This window comes from Rousettus aegyptiacus, unplaced genomic scaffold (assembly GCF_014176215.1).
Source record: "Rousettus aegyptiacus isolate mRouAeg1 unplaced genomic scaffold, mRouAeg1.p scaffold_m13_p_14, whole genome shotgun sequence".
Lineage (NCBI taxonomy): Eukaryota > Metazoa > Chordata > Mammalia > Chiroptera > Pteropodidae > Rousettus > Rousettus aegyptiacus.
Window position 1 is genome coordinate 1,421,213 of NW_023416289.1, and position 21,643 is coordinate 1,442,855.

General features: G+C 44.4%; 1 protein-coding gene and 1 pseudogene across 1 annotated transcript in view; one reads left to right on the forward strand and one right to left on the reverse strand.

The window, feature by feature from the left end:
- Positions 1-11,748, reverse strand: part of URI1 (URI1 prefoldin like chaperone) — a 51,702-nt gene extending 39,954 nt beyond the window's left edge. The window contains exon 1 of the mRNA XM_016154995.2: positions 11,497-11,748. Coding sequence (XP_016010481.2) covers positions 11,497-11,601 — 105 coding nt within the window. The 5' untranslated portion in view covers positions 11,602-11,748. The remainder of the gene's footprint in view (positions 1-11,496) is intronic.
- Positions 745-862, forward strand: LOC118611908 (annotated as a pseudogene).
- Positions 11,749-21,643: the final 9,895 nt, after the last annotated feature.

Below are 21,643 nucleotides of genomic sequence, written 5' to 3' on the forward strand. Positions count from 1 at the left end.
AATCAAAATGATTATCTAACCCCAACTTTTACATTTACCCCAGTTTTCTCCTATATAGGATTCTAACACATTTCTCATATTCAAACCCAGTCCCTTTTTACACAAATACTGGACATGTCATCAAGGAGTAAATACAAATAGCTGAATGCATCGAGGCACAATAGAGTTACACTGACGGAAACCGAAGAAAGTGTTACAAGCAGCAGGGTGGAGAAAAAGCAGTGAGGAGATACACCGCCTTCAGAACAGCAAGACGAAGACTCAGGGCTAGAGGCAGCTTCAACAAAAAATGGAAACTGGAAACTAGAAAAAAGTCTTAAAGTGCTGAAAAAAATAACTGAAAATCTATCACTGCATACGCAGCAAAAAGACCCTCCAACATGAAGAAAAATAAACATTTTCACAGAGCCATGTGCCAGCAGATTTTCACTGAAATACAATAGGTAATATGTGACATGATGGTGTCAGCTAACACTAAGGTGGCCATCACTGCAATGTGTAAGTGTATCAAATCAACACCTGTACACCTTAAACTTACCCAGCAGTATGTGTCACCACATCTCAATAAAGCTGGGGAGGGGTGGGGGGGTGGGGAAGATACTACAGGGATTATCAAAGAAATATAAATGCATAAAGAACTAAAGAGCAACTATACAGACAATTTTTACAAAGGTACAGGTGAATCGATATTGATCGTGTAGAACAATTAATAAAATATTATTCTGTTTAAAACGCCTAAAATTATTCTGTGGCCATGCCACCCTGAACAAGCCCAATCCCATCTGATCTCGGAGCTAAGCAGGGTCGGGCCTAGTTAGGCCTTGGATGGGAGACCATCTAGGAAGACCAGGTGCTGTAGGAGTAAAAAATAAAAAATAAGGGACTTGTAAGCAAGGTCCTTACGATCTGTGAGGTCAACCAAGGGTTGCCTCACCTAAAAAATAAAATAAAAAACAAAAAATAAAAATAAAACACCTAGAATTAAAATACATTGAAACGAGAATACAAACAGGATAGATAAATGAATGCATGTTGTGATCTCTAGGAAAAATTTCCCTGGTAAGAAACAACAATAAAAAATATAGTATAAATATATAGTATATTTAGTACCGATGAAACATATACTGTACTAAGGTACCACAGTAAAAAAGAATGTATCATAAACAAGTTAACACAGGGAAGGAAATACAACAATAAAGTATGTTTGATTAAAGTCAAAGGAAGGCCCTAAAAAAAGCAGGAAAAAAAAGAATATCAAAGTAGGTATCACTTCACGCCCATTAGAAAAGCTATTTGAAAAAATAGTAAAAAGCGTTGCTAAAGCTGTGAAAAAAGTTGAAGACTACACTGTTGGTGGAAACGGAATACGGTGCAGCCACCACGGAAAGCAGTGTGGTGGTTCCTCCAATAAACAAAGAATTGCCACATGGTGCAGCAATCCCCTCCTGGGACACACCCAGAACTGAAAGCAGGGACTCGGACACTTGCACAAACTCATGTTCACAGTAGTATCATTCACAATGGTCAAAAGGTAAAAGCAACCCATATCCATCAGTGGATGAATGAGTAACAAAATGTGTTTTATACATATAATGGAATATTATTCAGTCTTTAAAAGGATGAGAATTCTGATATAGTCTACCTTGAAGACATTATGCTAAGTGAAATAAGCCAGTCACAAAAGGGTAATTACTGCATGACTGCTCTTACATGAGCTTTCTAGAGTAGTCAAATTCAGAGACCGAAAGTAAAATGGTACTCATCAGGGAATGGGGGAAAGGGAGGTGGGACTTATTGTTTAATGGGTAGTTTCAGTTTTGCAAGATAAAGAAAAGTTCTGGAGATGGATGGTGGTGATAGTTGCACAACAATGTGAATGTACTTAATGCCACTGCAATATACACTTCAAAATTACTTAAATGATCAATTTCATGTTTTGCATATTTTATTACAATTTTTAAAATCAAAAGTAAAAAGTCAAGTAGAGAGGCGATAAGAGTGAAACTATATAGATCAGTAATTCTATCACACAGAAATGGACTAAATATTCTAGATAAAAGGAAAAGTTGTCCAGACTGAATTTTTAAAACCATAATTATATGCTGTTTCTACGAAACATCCTTTGAACACAAATAGATTGAATCTAAAAGATAAAAAAAAAGATAAATCATGAAAACCAGCAAAACAAAATAAGCTGATATAACCAGATGAATATTTGACAAAGGAGACTTGAAGGCAAGAAGCATCACTAGAAATAAAAAGAATTCAGAATGATAAAAATGACAACTGACCAGGAAGCTATTATAGTCCTAAATTTACATGCATCAAATGACATAACTTCAAAATGTACGAAAGCAAAGTAAAGAAAAAGATAAATAGACAACCACCGTGGAAATTCTAAAACACATCTCTTCATAGCTGATAGGATTAGCAAACAAAAAAATTAACAAGAATATTAAGATACTCCGACACCACATTCAATCAACTCGGGCTAATAAACATATGTGGAACTCAAAAACAGCAGCATTTACATTCTTTCCAAGTAAATGATGGAACATTGACCAAAACAGATAATATAGTAAGTAGTCTGTAAGGTAAGTCTTAAATTTCAGTTTTGCAAAAATGCGTTCTTTGACCAGAACAGAATATGACAATAGAAAAACAGAAAATACTCAATGTTTCCAAATTAAGCAACATATTTCTAAATATTGTGGGTCAATAGACAATTTCTAATAGAAATTAGAAAATATTTTATATGACTGATAATAAAAATAACATACAAAATGTGTGGGGTATAAGGTAATGAGAAAAACATAAAACTATAAAACTCAAATACATATAGTATAAAGAATGGTAAAAATCAGTGGCTTTTTCTTCTCTAGTAGCTTTCACCTCAAGAAGCCAGAAAAAATTTACAGAACAGAAAATTTTTTAAAGGAATAAATAAATAGAAGCAGAAATTAATGAAGTAGAAAAACGAATTACAAAGAAAAATTAATAAAGTCAAAAACTGGTTCTTTAAAAAGCTTGACAGCGTTGATATACCCCTAGGAAGACAAAGACAAATCAAGGGTGGGGGGCGGGAAGCACGTACAAATTGCAAATCACAGACATCAAAAGAAAGATATCGCTATCAAACCTACACATATTAAAAAGAAGATATAACAAACAACTCAAGGCCAGTAAATTTTAAAACTTAGATAAAAATAAAAATTCCTTGAAAAAACACATTTCCAAAACTGACACATTTAGAAATAGAAAATCTGGATAGTCCTTTCACTGACAAAGAAACTGCATCCATATTTTTAAATACCCAAACAAGGAAAATACTAGGCCCAGAGAGCTTTACTGATGAATAACTCCAAACATTTAAGTTAGAAACAACACCGATGTTATACAAACACTTTTATAAAATACACAAAAATGAGAGTCGTTTTATGAGGCCAGCATAACCCTGAAACTAAAACCTAACATGGGCATTACAAGAAAAGAAAATTGGACCAATATCCCTCATTAAACTGTCGACCCCAAGAATTAATGTGCCTGTTAAGAACTCCTGCTGGCTATTGGGCTCAAATTTATAAACAGTGTAGTAGTCACCACTAAACACGCTCTCTATCTATCCTTCAGGGAAAAACTGCACTGAGCCACCCACAAAACTGGGTTCCTGCGGTCTGAGCAAACCCTTACAAAGGAGCGCCTGGTGTGCTATCTGGACCAATCAAACTGAAGCTTTGAAGTCTTCATTTGCACAAAAATGGACCAATCAGGGATGGGAGCTAGCACTCTTTGTTTCAACAGAGCTCACTGTAATATGAAATCTAGCAACATATAAAAAAGTAAACACATCATATGCAAGGGGGCTTTCCCCAGGCATGCGATGGTGTTTCAGTATTTTCAAAAATCACATTAATTTGCCATATTAATATCTCCATAAACATAGAAAAAGCACTTGATAAAATTTAACATCCATTCATGATAAAACTAGCAAAATAGAATAAGGGAACATTTCCTCATTTTCATAAAGAGTGCCAAAAGCCTACAGGGAACATTTTAATGGTAAAACTGTTCCTCTCTCATATGCAGAACTAGATAAGGAAGCCTACTATCACTACTTTTAAAAGGTCCAAATCATTCAACAAGGCAAAAAATAAAATAAAAGCCTTGAGAACTTGAAAAAATAAAACTATTACTCAGATAACATGCCTGTATATATCTGTACACATACTATCAGAATACACAGACAGCAATTCAAATTCAAGTAAATTTTACAGTCAATACACAAAAATCAAGTACAGGTCTACATATAGCAAAAGATAAAATAGCAAATAAATTATAAAGTGTGATAAAAATAATAAATATCTAAGGATAAATCTAAAACACTACATATAAGATGTATATACTAAACAAAGCCGATACTCAAAGAAGTTATGAAAAAACTAAATAGAAAAATATACCATGTTGATGGATTGGAAAACTTAATATTGTAAACATGTCAATCCTCCCCAAATTGATCTTTAGATTAAATGCACTCCAAGCAAAATCCTGGAAGGTTATTTTGTGAGTATTGAAAATTAACTCGAATTCAGGACTAAGGCAAGAAAACTAGGAAAGGTAAGCCCAACAACCTCATGCCAGAAAGCAAGGTAATGATTAAAGAATGATGGGACATGTTAAAATGATGTAGGAGCCAGCTTGAAGGGGCTTCCACTGGCCAAATTTAGGACAATCTGAGCATAAAAAAAGAATAATGACAAATTATAACACACTGAATTAAAAAAAAAGAAAAAAGAAAAACAGGAGTCTATAGTGATACTAAAAGAACAGATGTTCTTGTTTTCAGAAAAATGCCAGCTAAAAATATAGATGTTAGAAAATCACTAATCTGCACCAATATAACAACTGATTTAGGCAAGGATCATCCATGGTAAAGGATGCTTGGGGCACAAGATATTTACACTATCTTTAAGTATTATTACCACTTATTCCTTACATAAGGGAAAGGTAACTTTACCATGCAGAGTTCTGACAGACACCCCCTTAAACAAGTAATTAGCAACACCAGTAATAGGAGAGCAACGCATGTTTCCTGATGATGCAGTAGGAAGTCACCATCATCCTGTAATACTCTTGCCAAAAATTTTTAACTCTGTCTCTTCACGATTATATTCATCGGTCATCCAAATTGTGGAGCATTCTATATGACAACTGTAATAAGTTCTTCAAATACTCTTCAAATATCAATTTCATAAAGACAAAAAAGGCAGGGGGTTGTTTTAGATGAGAGGGGACTACTAAAGAGATAAGATGGCCGAATGCAATCTCTGAATCTTAAACCAAAAAAGAATTATGAAGGACATTTTTAGAAAAATTTGAGAAAATTTGAATATGTTAAATACCATCACTGAGTGTCGCTGTTCGTTTCTGGGGTGTGAAAAAGGATTTTATGATTATGTAGGAGAATAACCTTGGTCTAAAATGATACATGCTTAGATATTAAGGATGTGACGATGTCTGCAATTAACTTTCAAATAATTCAACAAGAAAACAAAAAGGAAAAGAAAGAAAGAAAGAAAAAAAAGAGAAAAGAAAGAAAAGAAAAAGAAGGAAAGAAAAGAAGGAAGGAAGAGAAAAGGCTCATGGAACAAAATATTGATGACTTAACTAGTCTTTCAACTTTTCTGTTTTACAATTTTTCAAAATAAAGTTTTAGCTTTTAAAAAAAAAATAAACTACCTTGGGATGGAAAAAACGGATTGAAACTCACCAATCTAGAGAGGATGGCAAGAATGACACAAGCTAAAAGATTCTTCGACCCAGAATGAACACATCAGGTGGGAGAACAAAATGGAGCCGTTATGGGCGCAGCCCAGACTCCATGCCTCCTCCAGCCCCTCCCCGCTGATGCTTTGGAACTACCGGTGTCTTCTACTCCCTGATCTGGAGAGGCCTGCCGCAATGAACCTGGGGTACATTCCACCTTGAAACACTGCATTATAATGTTTATTAACAACTTCCAAAGTTGTTTTTTCTCATGGTACACGACTGGCATGATAATAAGTGCTAACAACAATAATAATATAGAATTGTTCTAAAATAAACTGTAACTCACATGTAATGAGTTCTGAAATCTCATCTACTTATAAAATGTATCCTTGACTATAAGCAGACTTATTCTTACAACTTTGCCATCCTTAAATTAAAAAAAAAAAAAATTGGCACTAGAAAGATCAAATATACTTTCTTCAATAAACTGCTTATGATTACTAAATTTAGAAAAAACACTTTCTAAACCTCGATGCCTATTCAGAAAAAGTATTAGCTAACTAGGAATGTAAAGTAATTTCCTTACCCTAATATATATGTGAATATAAAAAACATATTCCACAGTAATACAAAAAGTGATGTCCACATCATACTCAATGAGTTTTTTTAAGTTTACTGCTAACACCACTATCGCCATTTCTGTTCGTCATTGCACTAAAAATCCTAGCCAGTGCAAAAAGCAAGAAAAAGAAATAAACAGCATAAAGATTGGAAAGGATAAAATAAGGAAATCTTGAGGGATCACAACAAAACATACTACCAAGTTTCAAGATGACTTATAAAACTATGATAATTAGACAGTGTAGGTTTGGTACAAGGAGAGACAAACAGGCCAATGGAATAGATTCAAGAAACAGATCCAAACATACAGTCACCTGACTTATGACAAAGATGACAACGCAGTGGAAAACAATCTTTCCAATAAATGGTGATGGGGCAACTAGACAGCCACATGGTAAAACATGAAACCTGACCTCAACACCCTATTATGCACAAAATCAATTCCAGGTAGATTATAGATCTAAAAGTGAAAAGGAAAACAATAAAACTTCTAGAAGAAAACATAGGAGAATATCTTCAAATACTAGAGTAGGAAAGACCTCATAAAAACAATACAAAAAGACACTAACCATAAAGGAAATGCTTGTTAAAATTAAGAATTTCTACTCATCAAAGGACGCCATTATGGAGTGTCAAGTCAAGCCACAAACTAGGGAAGAAATTTACAAAATATTCCTGAAAAAGTACTCATATCAAAAAGTACATAAAGAATTAGTATGAATCAGTTAAAATATAACAAATATCCCAATAGAAAATGAACAAGAGAGCAGGTATTTTACTAAAAAGCAATGCGAATAGCCAAAAAATATCTGAAAAGGTAACTGACTTCATCAGTTATTACTAGAATGTCTAGCAAATATGACAAGGACAGGCAGTAAGTACCAAGTGTAGGAACTTGGAACTGCTGACTATTAGAACCACTCTGGAAAAGACACAAATAACCCATGAGACAGTTCAGGGCAAAAACTAGAAACAACCCAAGTTGTTCACCTGAAAAATTAAGAGTTAATGAAGATTCTAACACCAAATCTGTAAACATCTGTCACGATGCCTGGCACACACAGAATTTACTCTATATAATGCAACCTCAAGTCTCCCTTTCTTCACACATGACAAATGGAAGCTTATAGTTTAAGATCAGCATGATTCTCAAAACACATTTCAATGGCTTCACATCTAACAAAAATAAAAAACAAATCCTCGCGCTACTGTGAAACAGGTCTCGCCTGCCTCATGCTGACATGTTCGCCCTGACTGGAAAGCGCTTCTCGAATCTCCACGCAGCCAGGGCTGCACTTTCCTTAGGGTTCTGCTCGGGCGAATCCGCGACAGACGGGACTCGCCTGACCCCCTTACCCTCGAAGTCCCCCCCGCTCAGCCCTTCGCACTCGGTACCAGTCCCTCATCCACTTGCTTCTCCCCAGCCCTGCCTGTCCTGTACCCCCGGACACGTTTACTGAGCCTATTCCACGTCTCTACCACTAGAACGGAACCTCCCTAAAGCGGGACTTTCTGTGTTGTTCACTTCAGCATCCTCCGCGGAACGTGTCTGCCTGGGAACAGGTGCTCAGTAAACATCTGGTGAAAAACTGTATGACTTGGGTTCTGGGCTTGAAGAGGGGAACAGCTGTTGTACAGGGTCCGTGACAGTTTCTTAAACTATGTGCAATTTAGTTTTATCATGAGAAATACAAAAATCCACCATTAAGTTATTGTTTTATATTATGAAATTTTTGAAATATTTCCTCTTAATGCATTTAACTCCCCAGGTTCTACATCAGAAAAGTATAAGTTATTCCAAAATTCCAAGTGAGAATTACATGAGCCACTCAGTAATAATTATAATAAAATAATATCCACATTCTTCCAAAGTTACTATTATCCTTCAAATAAACTTGTAAAAACAATACTACATGGTACTGTTTTCACATTACAATAAAATCTCAGTAATTTTGCTAATAAAAGATAACTGTATCTGGAGATATAAAATAACAGATATCACAGAAATACCACTTTAGCTAACAAACCCAAATTTCAACATAATGTAATTCTAAGATAGAGCCAGATGTGACAAGATCCTAGTATGAGGAAATCTCCCTAGAGCAACCCAGGATTCCCCACTATACACCTAGGACTCCCTGCTACAGCCCAGGACTCCCCACTACAGCCCAGGACTCCCCGCTACAGCCCAGGACTCCTCGCTACAGCCCTGGATCGTACATTTCACAGCACCACTCAGTCTAGAGAGGCCTCTGAGCATTTTCTAGTGACTGCTCTACTGCTACTGGTGAAAATAGACTTGGTTATGAGAAAAGATTTAATCCAAGTTCCCTCTTGTCCCTGTATCTTTTGATCTAAAGTTTAGAGTAAATAAAACCTCCCTCCCCCCCAAAAAAAAAAAAAAAAAACGAAACCAAATATGGGATAGATGTTTAAATAAATGAATAAATTGTATCTATCAACTATGAAGAAAGCAATGAACCTGCTTAACTGGTGCTCAAACCAGCCAAGAGCTATTTTTCAGGCCCGGAAAGTACTTAGCAATTAAAGATACAACAGCTCAGTTTTCATTAAAACTAATTAAGTTTTATCAACAAGCTTTATTGAAAAAAAAAAATAATTCCAGCCAATTTCATTCACTTTTAGGTAAAATAAAAAATGAAACTGTGTGCCTTTGAAACATCAGACGGTGTGTTTTCCTATATGAGTGTGAATATTTACATACACATAGACATAACTCTAACCACATTAATACATACTGTTCTACAATTTTTAATGTCTGCATAAAAGCTCCTCATAAGTACTGTAATATATTTAACCAATCTCCTAATGTTGGATTTTTAATTTTTTCATTATTATAAATAAAGCTTCGAGGAACCTTTCCGTACATGTCTTTTTGCTAGATCAAAAAGGAATAAGTGAAAGTTTCAGCATTGGTGTTGTAAGTGAAAACAATGTTAAAACATCTAATACTGCCCATTTACTACAGATATTGTCATTTATTGGGGTCGTGGCTCATTCATGCTCCTCTGTCTTTTTTCCTCAGGATACTAATTTTGTGTCCTTGTTATTTACTGTTCCAAAAGATAAGCAAGGAAAAACAGAGAGGGCCCTGGTTAAAACCTGTTACATTCCTAAAACTAAGGTGCCCATTGTACATAATGAATCCATTTCTTTCCTCAGCATCTAGAGCCTACTAGCTAGGTAGCATCCCAGGGGAAAATGAAAACACAGTCATTTAAGTCATTTCCTCAGGTTTTCGACCTCTCTCACAGGGCCCAGGTAGGGAAAGGCCACGTCCTAAAGCACCTTTTATCCAACTTCCATAGAGGAACCCTAAGTGCCACACTAACGTCCGGCCTGTGCCAGTGTTCCCTTTGGCACCCCAGCAATGACCCAACACCTCTGCTTCACTAGAGCTCACGGTACTGACCGCTGGGTTGGTTTGAAAGCCTAAAATGAAGTCCATCACAGATGTCTGTCTGTCTGCTAGGGAAAGTGTTCCTGCACTAAACTATCATGACAGAATAGCTACCTACTAGAATAGTATGTTTGGATCTCCTGCCCCCCAAAGCAGACATACGGCCCAGTCTATATACTGAGGGGCACTACTTACGAACTAGAGAAAAGCAGTTTTCACATGTAGCTGGGTACCACACCATAAGCTGTTCAGAGCACCCCAAATGTACCCTGTGTATTTCCGCCACGCTGACATCAGAATAAAACCAGGGGTATCTCTTCTTAACAAGCCAAATGGGAAAAAACACATCGAGTCAGCATCATGCACATATACGATGGAGACAAAAGTAGTTCCTCTACGGAGGAGACTAAAGGCAGTGGCGACGCCGGCTTCTGAGCGTCGGCGTCGCATTTTCTAAAAGAACAAGAACCAAAAACAGTTCTACAAAAATGAACAAATTGCTTTCATGAGTCTTTTCTTTCGCCTTTTAATTTTTCTCATAAAAAAATTAAGATCCATTCCTGTCTTATAACGTAAACATGCTAAGCTTGTTGAATTTTTAAATCCCCATTTTGAAAAAAGCCAAGTTTAAAACCCAACACTTTTATGTGGTATTAAGAGAAAAATCTCTCTCAGAAAAGGAAATCCAATGCACAAAGTAATTTAGACCAACCAGCACAAAGCAGAAAGGATTCCCACAACAGGTGGTTTCCAAGCAAACCACGATTTTTCTAGGTTCTGTGAAAATTCCCTCACCTAGGTGAACTGAGTGCTAATATCTGTACACCTAAGTGGTCGTTTTTATACAAAAATGTTCAATAGGAAAAGTTAGGGATTCTCACTGTTTACTTTTGAAATAACTTCCTAAAGCTTTTAACTCCCTCGCAGTTTGACATAAGGGACTTTAAGTAAATTAAATGTAACTTTTCAAAGTAAGAATTTCAAACTTGCAGGAGATAGTGTTAACCTGAAATGTTACAATATTCAAAGGGAAAAACATCCCAAGTTAAACAGTAACTATGTTTCTGAACCCGGGCACGCTTCATTTCCAGTCCCATCAGGAAATGCCCTCTCCGCCGGTGTGTCAATACAAACTTACATGCGGTTGAAGTCAAAACTTACTAAACCAGCACTCTATTTGGCCAGGTGCTCGACCTCCAAAGCCGACACTGCACCTGAAGCGTGTCGTCACAAACCTAATCAAACTCTTCGGCGCGATGATAACGAGCAACAAAGAGCACACATTCCAGCCGCGTCCGGACAGCGGGCCCGCGGCGCCCGGCGCGCACTTCCGGCCGCGGCGCGAGCGCGGCCGGCACGGTTCCCACGCGCGGCGCTGCGCCCCGAGTTCAGGAACTCGCTCTCGGCACGAGCTCAACAGCCTGGCACACCCCCGGCCCCCCCCGCGCCCCACGCGGGCCGAAGGGCTCCACGCACACGACAACAGAAGCACGTGACAGAAGTTTCCCGCGACACCGTCTCCGCAGGCCCGAGGCGGTGCCCCCCGCGGGCGCGGGGTCGGGGCCAGGGGCGCGCGCGCGCCGCGCCCCGGGGGCGCAGGGGCTCGGCGCGGGGGCGGCCCCGGCGCCGGGCGCGCGGCGGGGGCCCCGGGACCCCGCGGGGGCGCGGGCCGGCGCGCGGCCTGTTACCTTTTCCTGCTCCTCGCGGAGCCGCGCCACCTCCGGGGCGCGCAGCGGCGCCGCGGCCGAGGCCGAGGCCGCGGCGTGGGGCCCGGGGCCGGGCGGGGCCTCCATGGCGGGGGAGCCGGCGCCTCAGCGGGGCGAACGAGTCCTAAACAAGTGTTTGTGGAGGCGGCGCGGCCGGCGGCTGCCCAGCGCCCGCGTGCTCGCCCTCATGCGCCGCGCGCCCCGCGCTGAGGAGGCCGCGCCCGCCCGCTCCGCTGCCGCGGCGGCCGCTGCTCGCGTCCGGGCTGCCCGCGGCCGCATCTCACACGCGCATGCCGCCCGCCGCCGCCGCCGCCGCCGCCGCCGACTCGGAGCAGCAGGCCGGCCGGGGAGAGCGGGACGCGCTGTCCGGTGGCCGGGCCGAGCCAGACGTCCTGTGGCGGCCGCGCCTCCCCGCAGGCTCCGCCCTCGCCCCGCCCCGCGCGGCACGCCGGGAAGCGCGCGGCCCCGCCCCGGCCCCGCCCCTGGAGTCACGTGGTGCGGGAGCCGCGCGGCCGGGCGGGCGTAGGCCCCGGCTGCGCCTCGTGCTGGCCCTGGGCGCGCTTGCGTCCCGGCCCGCGTCCGCGCGCCGAGCGGGTTCGCTGGCCCCGCATGTCCCCCCCAGCCGTTTGCTGCTGCATCTGGCGGTAGGCGCTTCGTTCATGCACTAAAGCTGCTTCTTAAGCCGTTTAATTTTAGCAAATTCAAATCTTTCCGGTGCCTGTTTAATGAATTAAAAATGCAATTATATTTCGCATGTGTATTAATTACTGCACGCGCTGTAATTTTTCCTTATATGAAGCCATGGCACTTACGTTAATATACTACTATGTGTGGACCGTTGAAGAGATTGGGTAACTGCGCCCACACTTTTTCTCTTATTTTGCAATCCCCGCACCCTCTTTCTCGGACACCCACTGTACACAGTGGGCGCCCAATTACTGCTTACTGCGTGGAAGCGGCCTTGCCCTAACAACCGTCTCTGCTCCAACCCCTGACAGTAGCGATGGGTCCTGTTCCTTAAGCATCTGCAGAAGGAAGTAGGCTGGAGGGTACCCCCCCCCACACCCTGCTGCACCTAGGTACCCCCCCACACACACCCTGCTGCGCCTGCTTGCTCACCTTCTCTTCCTTCCCTCCTGGCCAGCTCCTTATCCCATCCACCCTCTTCCATATGCTCCAAAGGAAGAAGGGAGGACAACTTGGATAAATGGTAAATGGTAATTCCTGTCTTTTCTTCACTGCATCTCCAACTTCAACACCTTAAAACAGCCAGAATCTGACCACCCTCTCTAGCAACACCAGCATCTCTCCTCCACCACGTCTGTAGGTCCTTTGCTGGTCTCCCTACCTGCACTGGTGCCCCTCGTGATGGACGTTGGCCGCTGCCCACCCTACCACCCTTCCACAAGATGGTCAGCCCTAGCCCGCACAGCTCCTGTGCCTGTGGGAAGCTGACCCGCCCCCAGCTCCAGTAGAAGCAGTGTGCATTTTCTGTGCTTGGTTCAGGACCAGGCATGTGACACCCCACAAAGAGAGGTTTTCTGGAGACTTCTGAGAAAGTTCTTCCTCATTCTCCAGAGGTGCTTTCATGAAGAATCTACCCATCCCTTGGCGAGAAAATATGAAGCACACGGCCTTGTGTGTTTCAGGTCCAGGAAGGCCACTATATACCTCTGAGACTCCGAACGAGGTTGAATCTATGGCCAGTAAATCTCCCATCTGGTTAGGGCAGTTGGTGTCAGGAACCCATCGCTGGCAGCCAGAGGCATCCCCAGTCTATTCTCAGCTCAACAGCCCGAATGAGCTTTTTAAAAAGTAACCAGAACATCTCGCTCTCCCCTGTAGCCCTCCGTGTCTTCCCTTGCAGCCAGGAGAAAACCCAGATGCCTGAGTGGAATTCTGCAGTAACCGCCCCCCCTTTCCCACCTCCCTGCAAGCCGCCTGCCACTCACGCCAACCATAGTGGTTTCTCTCTTCTTCAGACACTTTACACTAATTCCTGCCTCGGGGTCTCTGCACTGGCCAGTCCTTCTTCCAGATCTTTCCATGGTCACCTCCTGTGCACCACTCAGGCCCTAGTTCAAATAAAGACGCTCTCTTGATATTCTGTCCACGGAAGCCTCCCTCTCCTCCAAGCATCCGCCAGCACCTCACTTTTTAAATTTTCTTCCTAGTAGAAAGCACAGTCATGAGATCTACATTTCCATTGCCCAGCTTCAACAATGATCAACTCATGGCCAATTTTCTTTCATCTGTACCCCACCTCCAGCGGGCCTCCCCACCGAGTTACTTTGAAGCAAATCCTCTACATTGTATCACTCCCTTTGTAACTATTTCGGTACATATCTCTAAAAGATACTTTCTGTAAAAATATAAGCAAATATCATTATCGAACCTAAGAAAAATTGTTACAATAATTTTTTTTATATTATGGGAAGAGCAACATGAGATCTACCCTCTTAACAGATTGTTAAGTGCACAATACAGCGTTGTTTACAATAGGCAGTGCTAGGTAGCAGATTTCTAGAACTTAATCGTCTTGCATAACTGAAACTTTGTTGAGTAGCAATGCTCCACTTTCTCCTCCCTCCGGCCCCCAGAGACCACCACTCTCTGCTTCTACGCCTTTGACTATTTCAGAGTCCTCATGTAAGTAGGATCGTATAAAATTTGTCCTTCTGTGACCGGCTTCCTTCACTTAGCATAATGTCCTCAAGGTTCATCCAGTTGTTATATTTGGCAGGATTTTTCTTTTTAAAAAAAAAAAAAAAAGCTGACTATTTCGTTGTATGTATACACCACGTTTTCTGTATCCTTTCATCCATCGATAGACACTTAGGTTGTTGACACATCTTGGCTATCGGTAATCATGAACACGGGAGTGTAGATGATCCTTTAAGACCCCAATTTCAATTCTTTTGGAGGTATGACCAGAAATGGAATTGTCGAGTAATATGGTAGTTCTATGCTTAATTTTTTGAGGGGTGCCATGTTGTCCTCTGTAGCGGCAGCCCCATTTTACACTTCCGCCAGTGGCGCACGAGGGTCCCAACTTCTCCACATCCTCACCAGCGTTTGCCACTATTTTATAATAGCCATCCTAACAGCAAGAAGGTTGTATTTATTGTAGTTTTAATGTGTTTCCCTGATGATTAGTTCTTTGAGCATCTTTTCATTTACCTGTTGGATATTAATAATTTCTTCATATCATCCACTATCCTGTCAAGTAACAAATTTTGTGGAACTTAGAAAAACAAAGCTCCTCAGCCCCCCTCCGGGCCTGCTGAACCATGATATGTATTTCAACAATTTCCGGGGTGTTTCTTACATGGCCCAGCTGGGGTCACCTGCCACAACTAGCAGCTTCAGCTGGACGCATCTCTGGTGACAGGTCCTCCACAGGGAAAGAGTCATCCCTGCACAAAATGCCTTTCTTTTTCTGTGCTTTCAACAATTTTCCTTAAGCCTCCCTGGACTTCCTGAGCTTTTGAAATGCATTTCGTTCGCTCCTGAATTACCTTGCCAAAATTTGAAGATGGCTCTTGTGGCCTCCCAAATTTTCCCTTCTCCAGCCTGGTGTCCCCTTTATCCCTGGGCTTGATAAGGTCATGGTCTTTTTGAGGTTCAAGCCTGGCTCTCTGTGTCCTGGAATCTTACATGGGGCTGGATTTCACGCCAAGGCTCCCAGCTCTGCGCTCCCCCCACCCGCGTGGGCATGTAAAGACGAGGAGGGACAGGTAGGGATGCAACAAAACTGGCCTTGAATCTGTAATAGCCGAAGCAGGGGGAAGGGCGGGGGAGGAGCATGTTACACAGCTCCGTCTTCTCTTGTACAGGTTTAGATTTTCCATACTAGAACGTGGAAGGTAAGACAGCGATGAGATGCAACTACGCACCTGTCCGAATGGCTGAGAGCTGGAAGGCTGAGACCACGAGGTGCGGTGCTGAGGGCGCAGAGAGACACACCTGGGGACCTTACCCGTGGGAAGGCAAAAGGCGTGGCCGCCCTGGAAGACGGTTTGGCTACTTCTTCTAAAACTAAAACTCTCACTATGATCTAGCAATCGCGCCTCATGGTATCTACCCCCCCCAAAAAGGCAAGAACTTGTGTCCACACAGAAACCTACACGCGGATGTTTACAGCAGCTTTATTCATAAGTGCCAAAACTTGGAAGCGACCTAGACGCCCTTCGGTGAGTGACTGAATAAACCGTGGCACGTGCGACAGTGGACTGTTGTTACTCAGTGCAAAAAAGAAACGCGCCGTCGAGCCGCGGAAAGGCACAGAGGGGCCTTAAATGCATGTTACCGAGCGAAACAAGCCAGTCTGAAAAGCCTGCGTCTGTGACACTCTGGAAACGGCAAAAACTACGGAGACGGCAGAAAGAGCAGCGGCGGCCGGGGCGGCGGGACGGGGAGAGGGACACGCCCGAGAGGGACGCGCCCGCGGAGCACGGAGGAGTTTCGGGGCCGCGAAAATGCTCTGCGCGCTGCGCGCTGCTCTGCCGATGGCCGCGCGTTACTCACGTGTCCGGACGCACAGAGCACACGACACCACGAGCGAGCGCTGCGCTGCAGCCTTTGGTGACCACGCTGCGTCGCCGTGCTGTTTCCTCCACTGTGAGAAATGTCCCAGCCTGGGGAGGAGTGCTCACGAGAGGGAGGGGCAGCTTGGAGGGGAAACGGGGTGCATGGGAAATCTCTGTACCTGCCCCCTCGATTTAGCCGTGACTCTAAAACGTCTCTAAAAAATTGCCTTAATAAAAAAAAAAAAAATGGGCACCGAAGGGTCCGGCCTGGTTAGTACTTAGATGGGAGACCACCAGGAAGACCAGGTGCTGTGGGCGGAAAGAAAGAAAGAAAAAGAAAGAAAGAAAGAGAGAGAGAGAGAGAGGGAGGGAGGGAGGGAGGAAGGAAGGAAGGAAGGAAGGAAGGAAGGAAGGAAGGAAGGAAGGAAGGAAGGAAGGAAGGAAGGAAGGGATCATAAGCTGACAATGTCCTTGCACTTTGTGAGGTCAACTAAAGGTTGCCTCAACAAAAAGAAAAAAAATTGGCGGGCGGGGGCGGGAAGAATCCGTGGCGTGAGCGGCGCGGGCCGGCGCTCCAGGCCCTTAGCTGGCCGCACGCGTGCCCCGGGCCAAGCTCCCTCGTCCTTTCCAGTGTCGTCACGTCACCTGGGGCAAGTGCCCCTTGCTGCGTCGGGGTAAAGGGGTCCTCCGGCAACTGCTGGCATCCGCGCCTCACCCTGCCTCCGAAGAACCGTGTCATCACTAACGGGATGATTACTCTGAGCAGAACTTTTCCACCTCGGGTGCGGAAGGAAACACGCCCACGCTGCGCCCCTTCGGGGGGCGGGCAGAGCCAGCCGGGTGGGTGAGACTTCCGCGCGCCGATCTCCGCGGCGCCTCGCACCCCTCCAATCTGTCCTCCTCCGGCCTCTTTCACTCTGTCCTCAATGACGCGCGTGGCTGAGCCGCCCACGGCTCATTATTTACACGCAAACCAGGCTCCGGGGACGCTCATCTGTCCTCTGCAGGGGAAGGAGGTCGGCGTTGCCTCTCGCCAGCTGTGTATGTTATTGACCGGGTGGCCCTTCCCGCCCCAAGGGTCTCACGGCTGCCCTTCCTGCAAGCGTCCCGGGCACTGGAGCAGCCTATGCCGTAGATCATCGTAATGTGAAAACACACTCAGGGACATTGTAAGGACCCTCCGGCCGCCCTCTGATTCCTCCTGACGGTGCCAGGCCTTTGCGAAGGGCACGAGGACAGGCGGACATGTCCCCCCCTCGCCCCGCACCCGTGAGGTCAGAGAGAGGCCGGGGCAGGCGGAAAGAACCCATTTTACAGATGGCAAAACCAAGCCTCTGAAACTGGGATAGACAGTCACCCAGAAAGAGGGATCACCTCCCCCCCACCCCCCCACTCCCAGCCGTTTCTAGGGACTTCTTTTTTCTCTTTTTTTAAATTTACAAGGAGTACGTGAGGTGCACTGTTTGATACTCTTTCTTTTAGTTTTCTCATTTTTCCAAGTGAAACCATCTTCTTTTTTTAAAGTATAAGATAATACGTGATCACAAAAGAGAAATCAGAAAATACAGTGAGGCAAAAAGAACTTGACCTCCCAACTCCATATACTCGGAAACGATACTGTTATTAGGCCCTTCGATATCCCTTTATCTCCTTCACTCTTTCATTCATTCATTTTGCAAAGTGTTTCGAGCTGCTAATATGTGCCAGACGATAGATACAAAGTCATCAAAATAGGCTCCTGGCCTGAAAGATATCAACCAAACGGACAAAGAATGAAACAAGCAATTAAACGCAAAAATTTTCTCTATGTACAGGTATCCACGTATGTAGATATATATTCTTTACCAAAAAAAAAAAAAAAAAGTGGAAACATATAATGCATGCTATTAACCTGATTTTTGGCCTAAAATATCAGAAAAAAAATAAATTTCATGTCAATAGATTCATTTTAGATCAACAAAAACAAACTCTAGAACTCAACCTAAGAAGAACTATGCAAAATCTACATGAAGAAAACCAAATCATTTTTACCAAAGATCATTCAAATAAGGATTTCTAAACCTCAAGATATAAATCATATGCAGTGACACAGTGTCTCAGACTACGGCACTCTATAAATAAATCTCTACACTCGGTGCAATCCCAGACACAATCCACGTAGATTTTGTTATAAACTTGTTAATATTCTCAAGTTCATCTGGAAGTGTAAATGTCAAGAATAAAAAATGTGTATAAAGAGCGACTGAAAATCCTTTGCCTACAAATACCAAAATATGGTTTAAGACATCAGCAGTCAAACAACTAGTATTGACATAAGACTATCAGAGATCAGTGGAATAGGACAGAAATTCTAGAAACTGCTCTTAAATAAAATTTACTTTGAATTCAGCATTTTAAATTAAAGAGGAGGTATTAATGGAGTTATCTGATAAACACCATTGGAATCATTATGTATTGTTTGGAAAAGAATCTTATACCTAACTTGAAATAAATAACCCAAAACTAATGTCAGCTGATTTAAAGACTCAAAACAATTAAAAGTATTATAAACAGAATAGAAGAGAATATGATAGAATTTTTAAATGCTTTCGGATGGGAAAAGTTTTCTTAAGCAAATCTCATACACATACAGAAAAAAATTAAGAGTTTTAACTATGCATTAAACTTCTTATCACAAAGATAGTACGAAGTTTAAAAAGAAGCCTCAGAATAAATATATTTGCAATATGTTTAACAGGTAAAAGATTAATATGCAGAATACATAAGAATCTTCTACAAATAGTCAGAAAAAGACAAAATAGTTATGATAAAAGTGAGCAAAGACCATGATGGGGAAACTCAGAGAAGAGGAAATGTATGAAGAATTATTAAACCTTTCCAATACTCAGGGACATGCAAATTTAAATAGATATTATGTTTTATTAGATTGACGAAAACATTTTCATGTATAATGTTAGAAACTGTGAGGAGGAATAGATGTTTGTAAAACTGCTGTGTGAATGTGACTCGGCACAGGTTTGATGTGCACAATCCGAGAATAGAATCTAAAATTGTTAAATGTGCAAACCCTTTGACTCTGCAATTCTCCTAGAAATGAATCTCAGAGGAAACCTAACATCGCAACAGCTTCCAGGCAGTGCACAGCCAGCCGGCAGGGGAGATGGGCTCTTGCTGGCCGGACCCTGATGGAACCCTCGCCCAGTTGCTGGGTGGAGCCGGAAAGCCAGCCCATGATTCAGGGGTGCCCGTTCCCCATTTGGACCCAGACATCTTTGCAAAGTGCCTTTTCGTTTAACCAGACCATGAAACCAAGTACTAAGTGAAAGGAACTCAGAACCAGGCTTCCGAATTGCTGCTTCACCAAGTGTTAATCAAGGTTTTCAAACATAATGAAGCACAGGCAATCACATCTCCGCTCACTAAGAACATCATAATTAATATTTGGGTGAGAGCAAAAAAGATTGTGTTATTAATAAATAAGTTGTTTTAAATATTGCTTATTTTATCTCTATCTTATCCTTTTAAAGTGTGTTTTTGAGTATGTTTCATTACAAACACAGTAAAATAATACCGCAGTTTCCAGCAGACCCTGAGACACGCACTCACAGGAGGTTTATTTGGGGAGGTGATTTGGGGAAGCAGGAGGGAGGGCATGGGGGAGGGAGACAGAGGGATGAGCGGGGAAAGGGCGAGTCCCCTCACTCCCACAGAGGCCGTCAGAGATGCCCAGCAGGCTTCAGTCCAACTGTCTCATCAGACGGCCCCACCGGGGGACAGGGAAGCAAGATGCTCTCCCCTGAAGCCCTGCCCTCCCTTCCTCCGCTGGTTGAGAGTCGCCCTTGGGATGGTAACTCCTGGACGCTTCGGGCTGAGCAAGCTTCCTTGGTGCCAGGAAAGCCCCAAACTGAGAAGCAGAGGGGAGCAGGTGCTGGTGGCCAGAAGCGGTCCCTTGGGTGAGAAGTGTCTGTCGGTGAACGCAGAGGCGGGTGGAGGAGACACAGTGGCCATCTACGGCATTTGCTAAAAGGTCCCTGCTTGTAAACGTTAGTCCCACTGCCTCGGTCACAGCCTTCAATTCATGAGTCCCCCAGGCCCCTCTCGTGGCCTCTGGGACTCTCCATCTCTTGTCATTTGCTTCTGTTACACCCACCTCCCCTGGCTCGGACCTGTGCGTGGGGCTCGTGGTCCAAAACGGAATGGAGAGCACTCACCTGGGGGTAATTTGGGAGGTGGTGGCCTTCTCCACCATGACTGGGAATAACTGGTTTTGAATCCGAAGGCCGGCCTTGTTCTCAACGGTAGCGGCATGCCTGCCCCTTGCCCGGCCGGCACCCTCCCCTTCCCAGCTCTCAGCCAGCTTGTTATAGGGCGACACCAGCAAACCCTTGAGGACAGATGATAACCATGCTGCTTAGACCGTCCCAGGGCATTAAAACACAAACAAATAAATAATAAAAAAATTAAAAAGACTTGCTGTGTTTCTAAACAGAAAAACTTACCATTGGAATCTCGCTCGCCCCCTCGGGTGCGTCTAGGCTGCACGTGATCTGTTTCTCTCCTCTCGGCCATGACGCTTTTGGTTGCAAATGACAGAAGACACAAGTGGAGCTGGCTAAAGCGAAAAAAGGAGAGGGAGATTTATGGACTCAACACAGCAGGATCCAGGAGCTCGGTCCATGTCGCCGGAGGCTCCCCTGGCCTGGGCCTCGGCCTCCAGCAGCCATGCTCCGTGCTGTGGCGCCGACCGCTCCTCCCAGGACGCCCCGGCAAGAAAGGGCTCCTCCTTCCTTACGCTTCGAGCAAAACCCCCAGGATAGCACCCTGGCCATGTTCCCCAGGGACTAGGAGGTAGGGCGCCCTGTCGGCAGGCCTGAGTCTCACGCCCACAGTGATTCCAGGGGGTGGAGAAGCCCCCAAAACTTTTGAGACTGAAAGCAGGGAGAGAGGGGCTCCTCGCAGGGAAACGGGGGCGCCACCACGTGACGCCGGGGCGCGCGATGCGCGGGGAAGGCGGCATGGCCTCTGCTTGGTTTGCACGCTCCCCGAGCCTCGGCGTGTCTGGGGCCTGGGCCATGTTGGCACTGGTAACAGGACGGGCGCTGGGACGGCACCCTCTCTCGCCTCTGGCGCGCCACGTGGCACGTCTGGCCAAAGCTGGCCCCACGCAGCGTGTCCGCGCTCTCCCGCGCGCTGGGATTGCGACGTGAGCGCACTGAGACGGAAAGATGACAGGAGCGGGAAGGTGGGCATCTGGACTGGACACCACGTAAGGACAAGGGCCAGTGCGGGGGCCGTGAGCCACGACGGCCCCCCTGATGAAGGGTGGCCCTGGGGCGGACCTGGGGTCCGGGCACAGGTGGGTGCCGGGGTCTGGGACCACACGGCCAAGCCGGAAAAGCAGCAGGCGGGAGGGCTCAGCAGGGCGCGTGCCCAGATCCAGCGCTCAGGCCTGGAAGCTTCCACCGAGGCCCCTCGCAGGCCGGGTGGCTCCCCGCGCACGCCCATCTGCTCCTTTCCAGAAGTCTCGCCTGGATGAGGAGGAGGAAGCCCCCCCAGACAGCAGCTTCCTGCCCTGGGCCTGCCTGGCTCTGCCCCTGCGG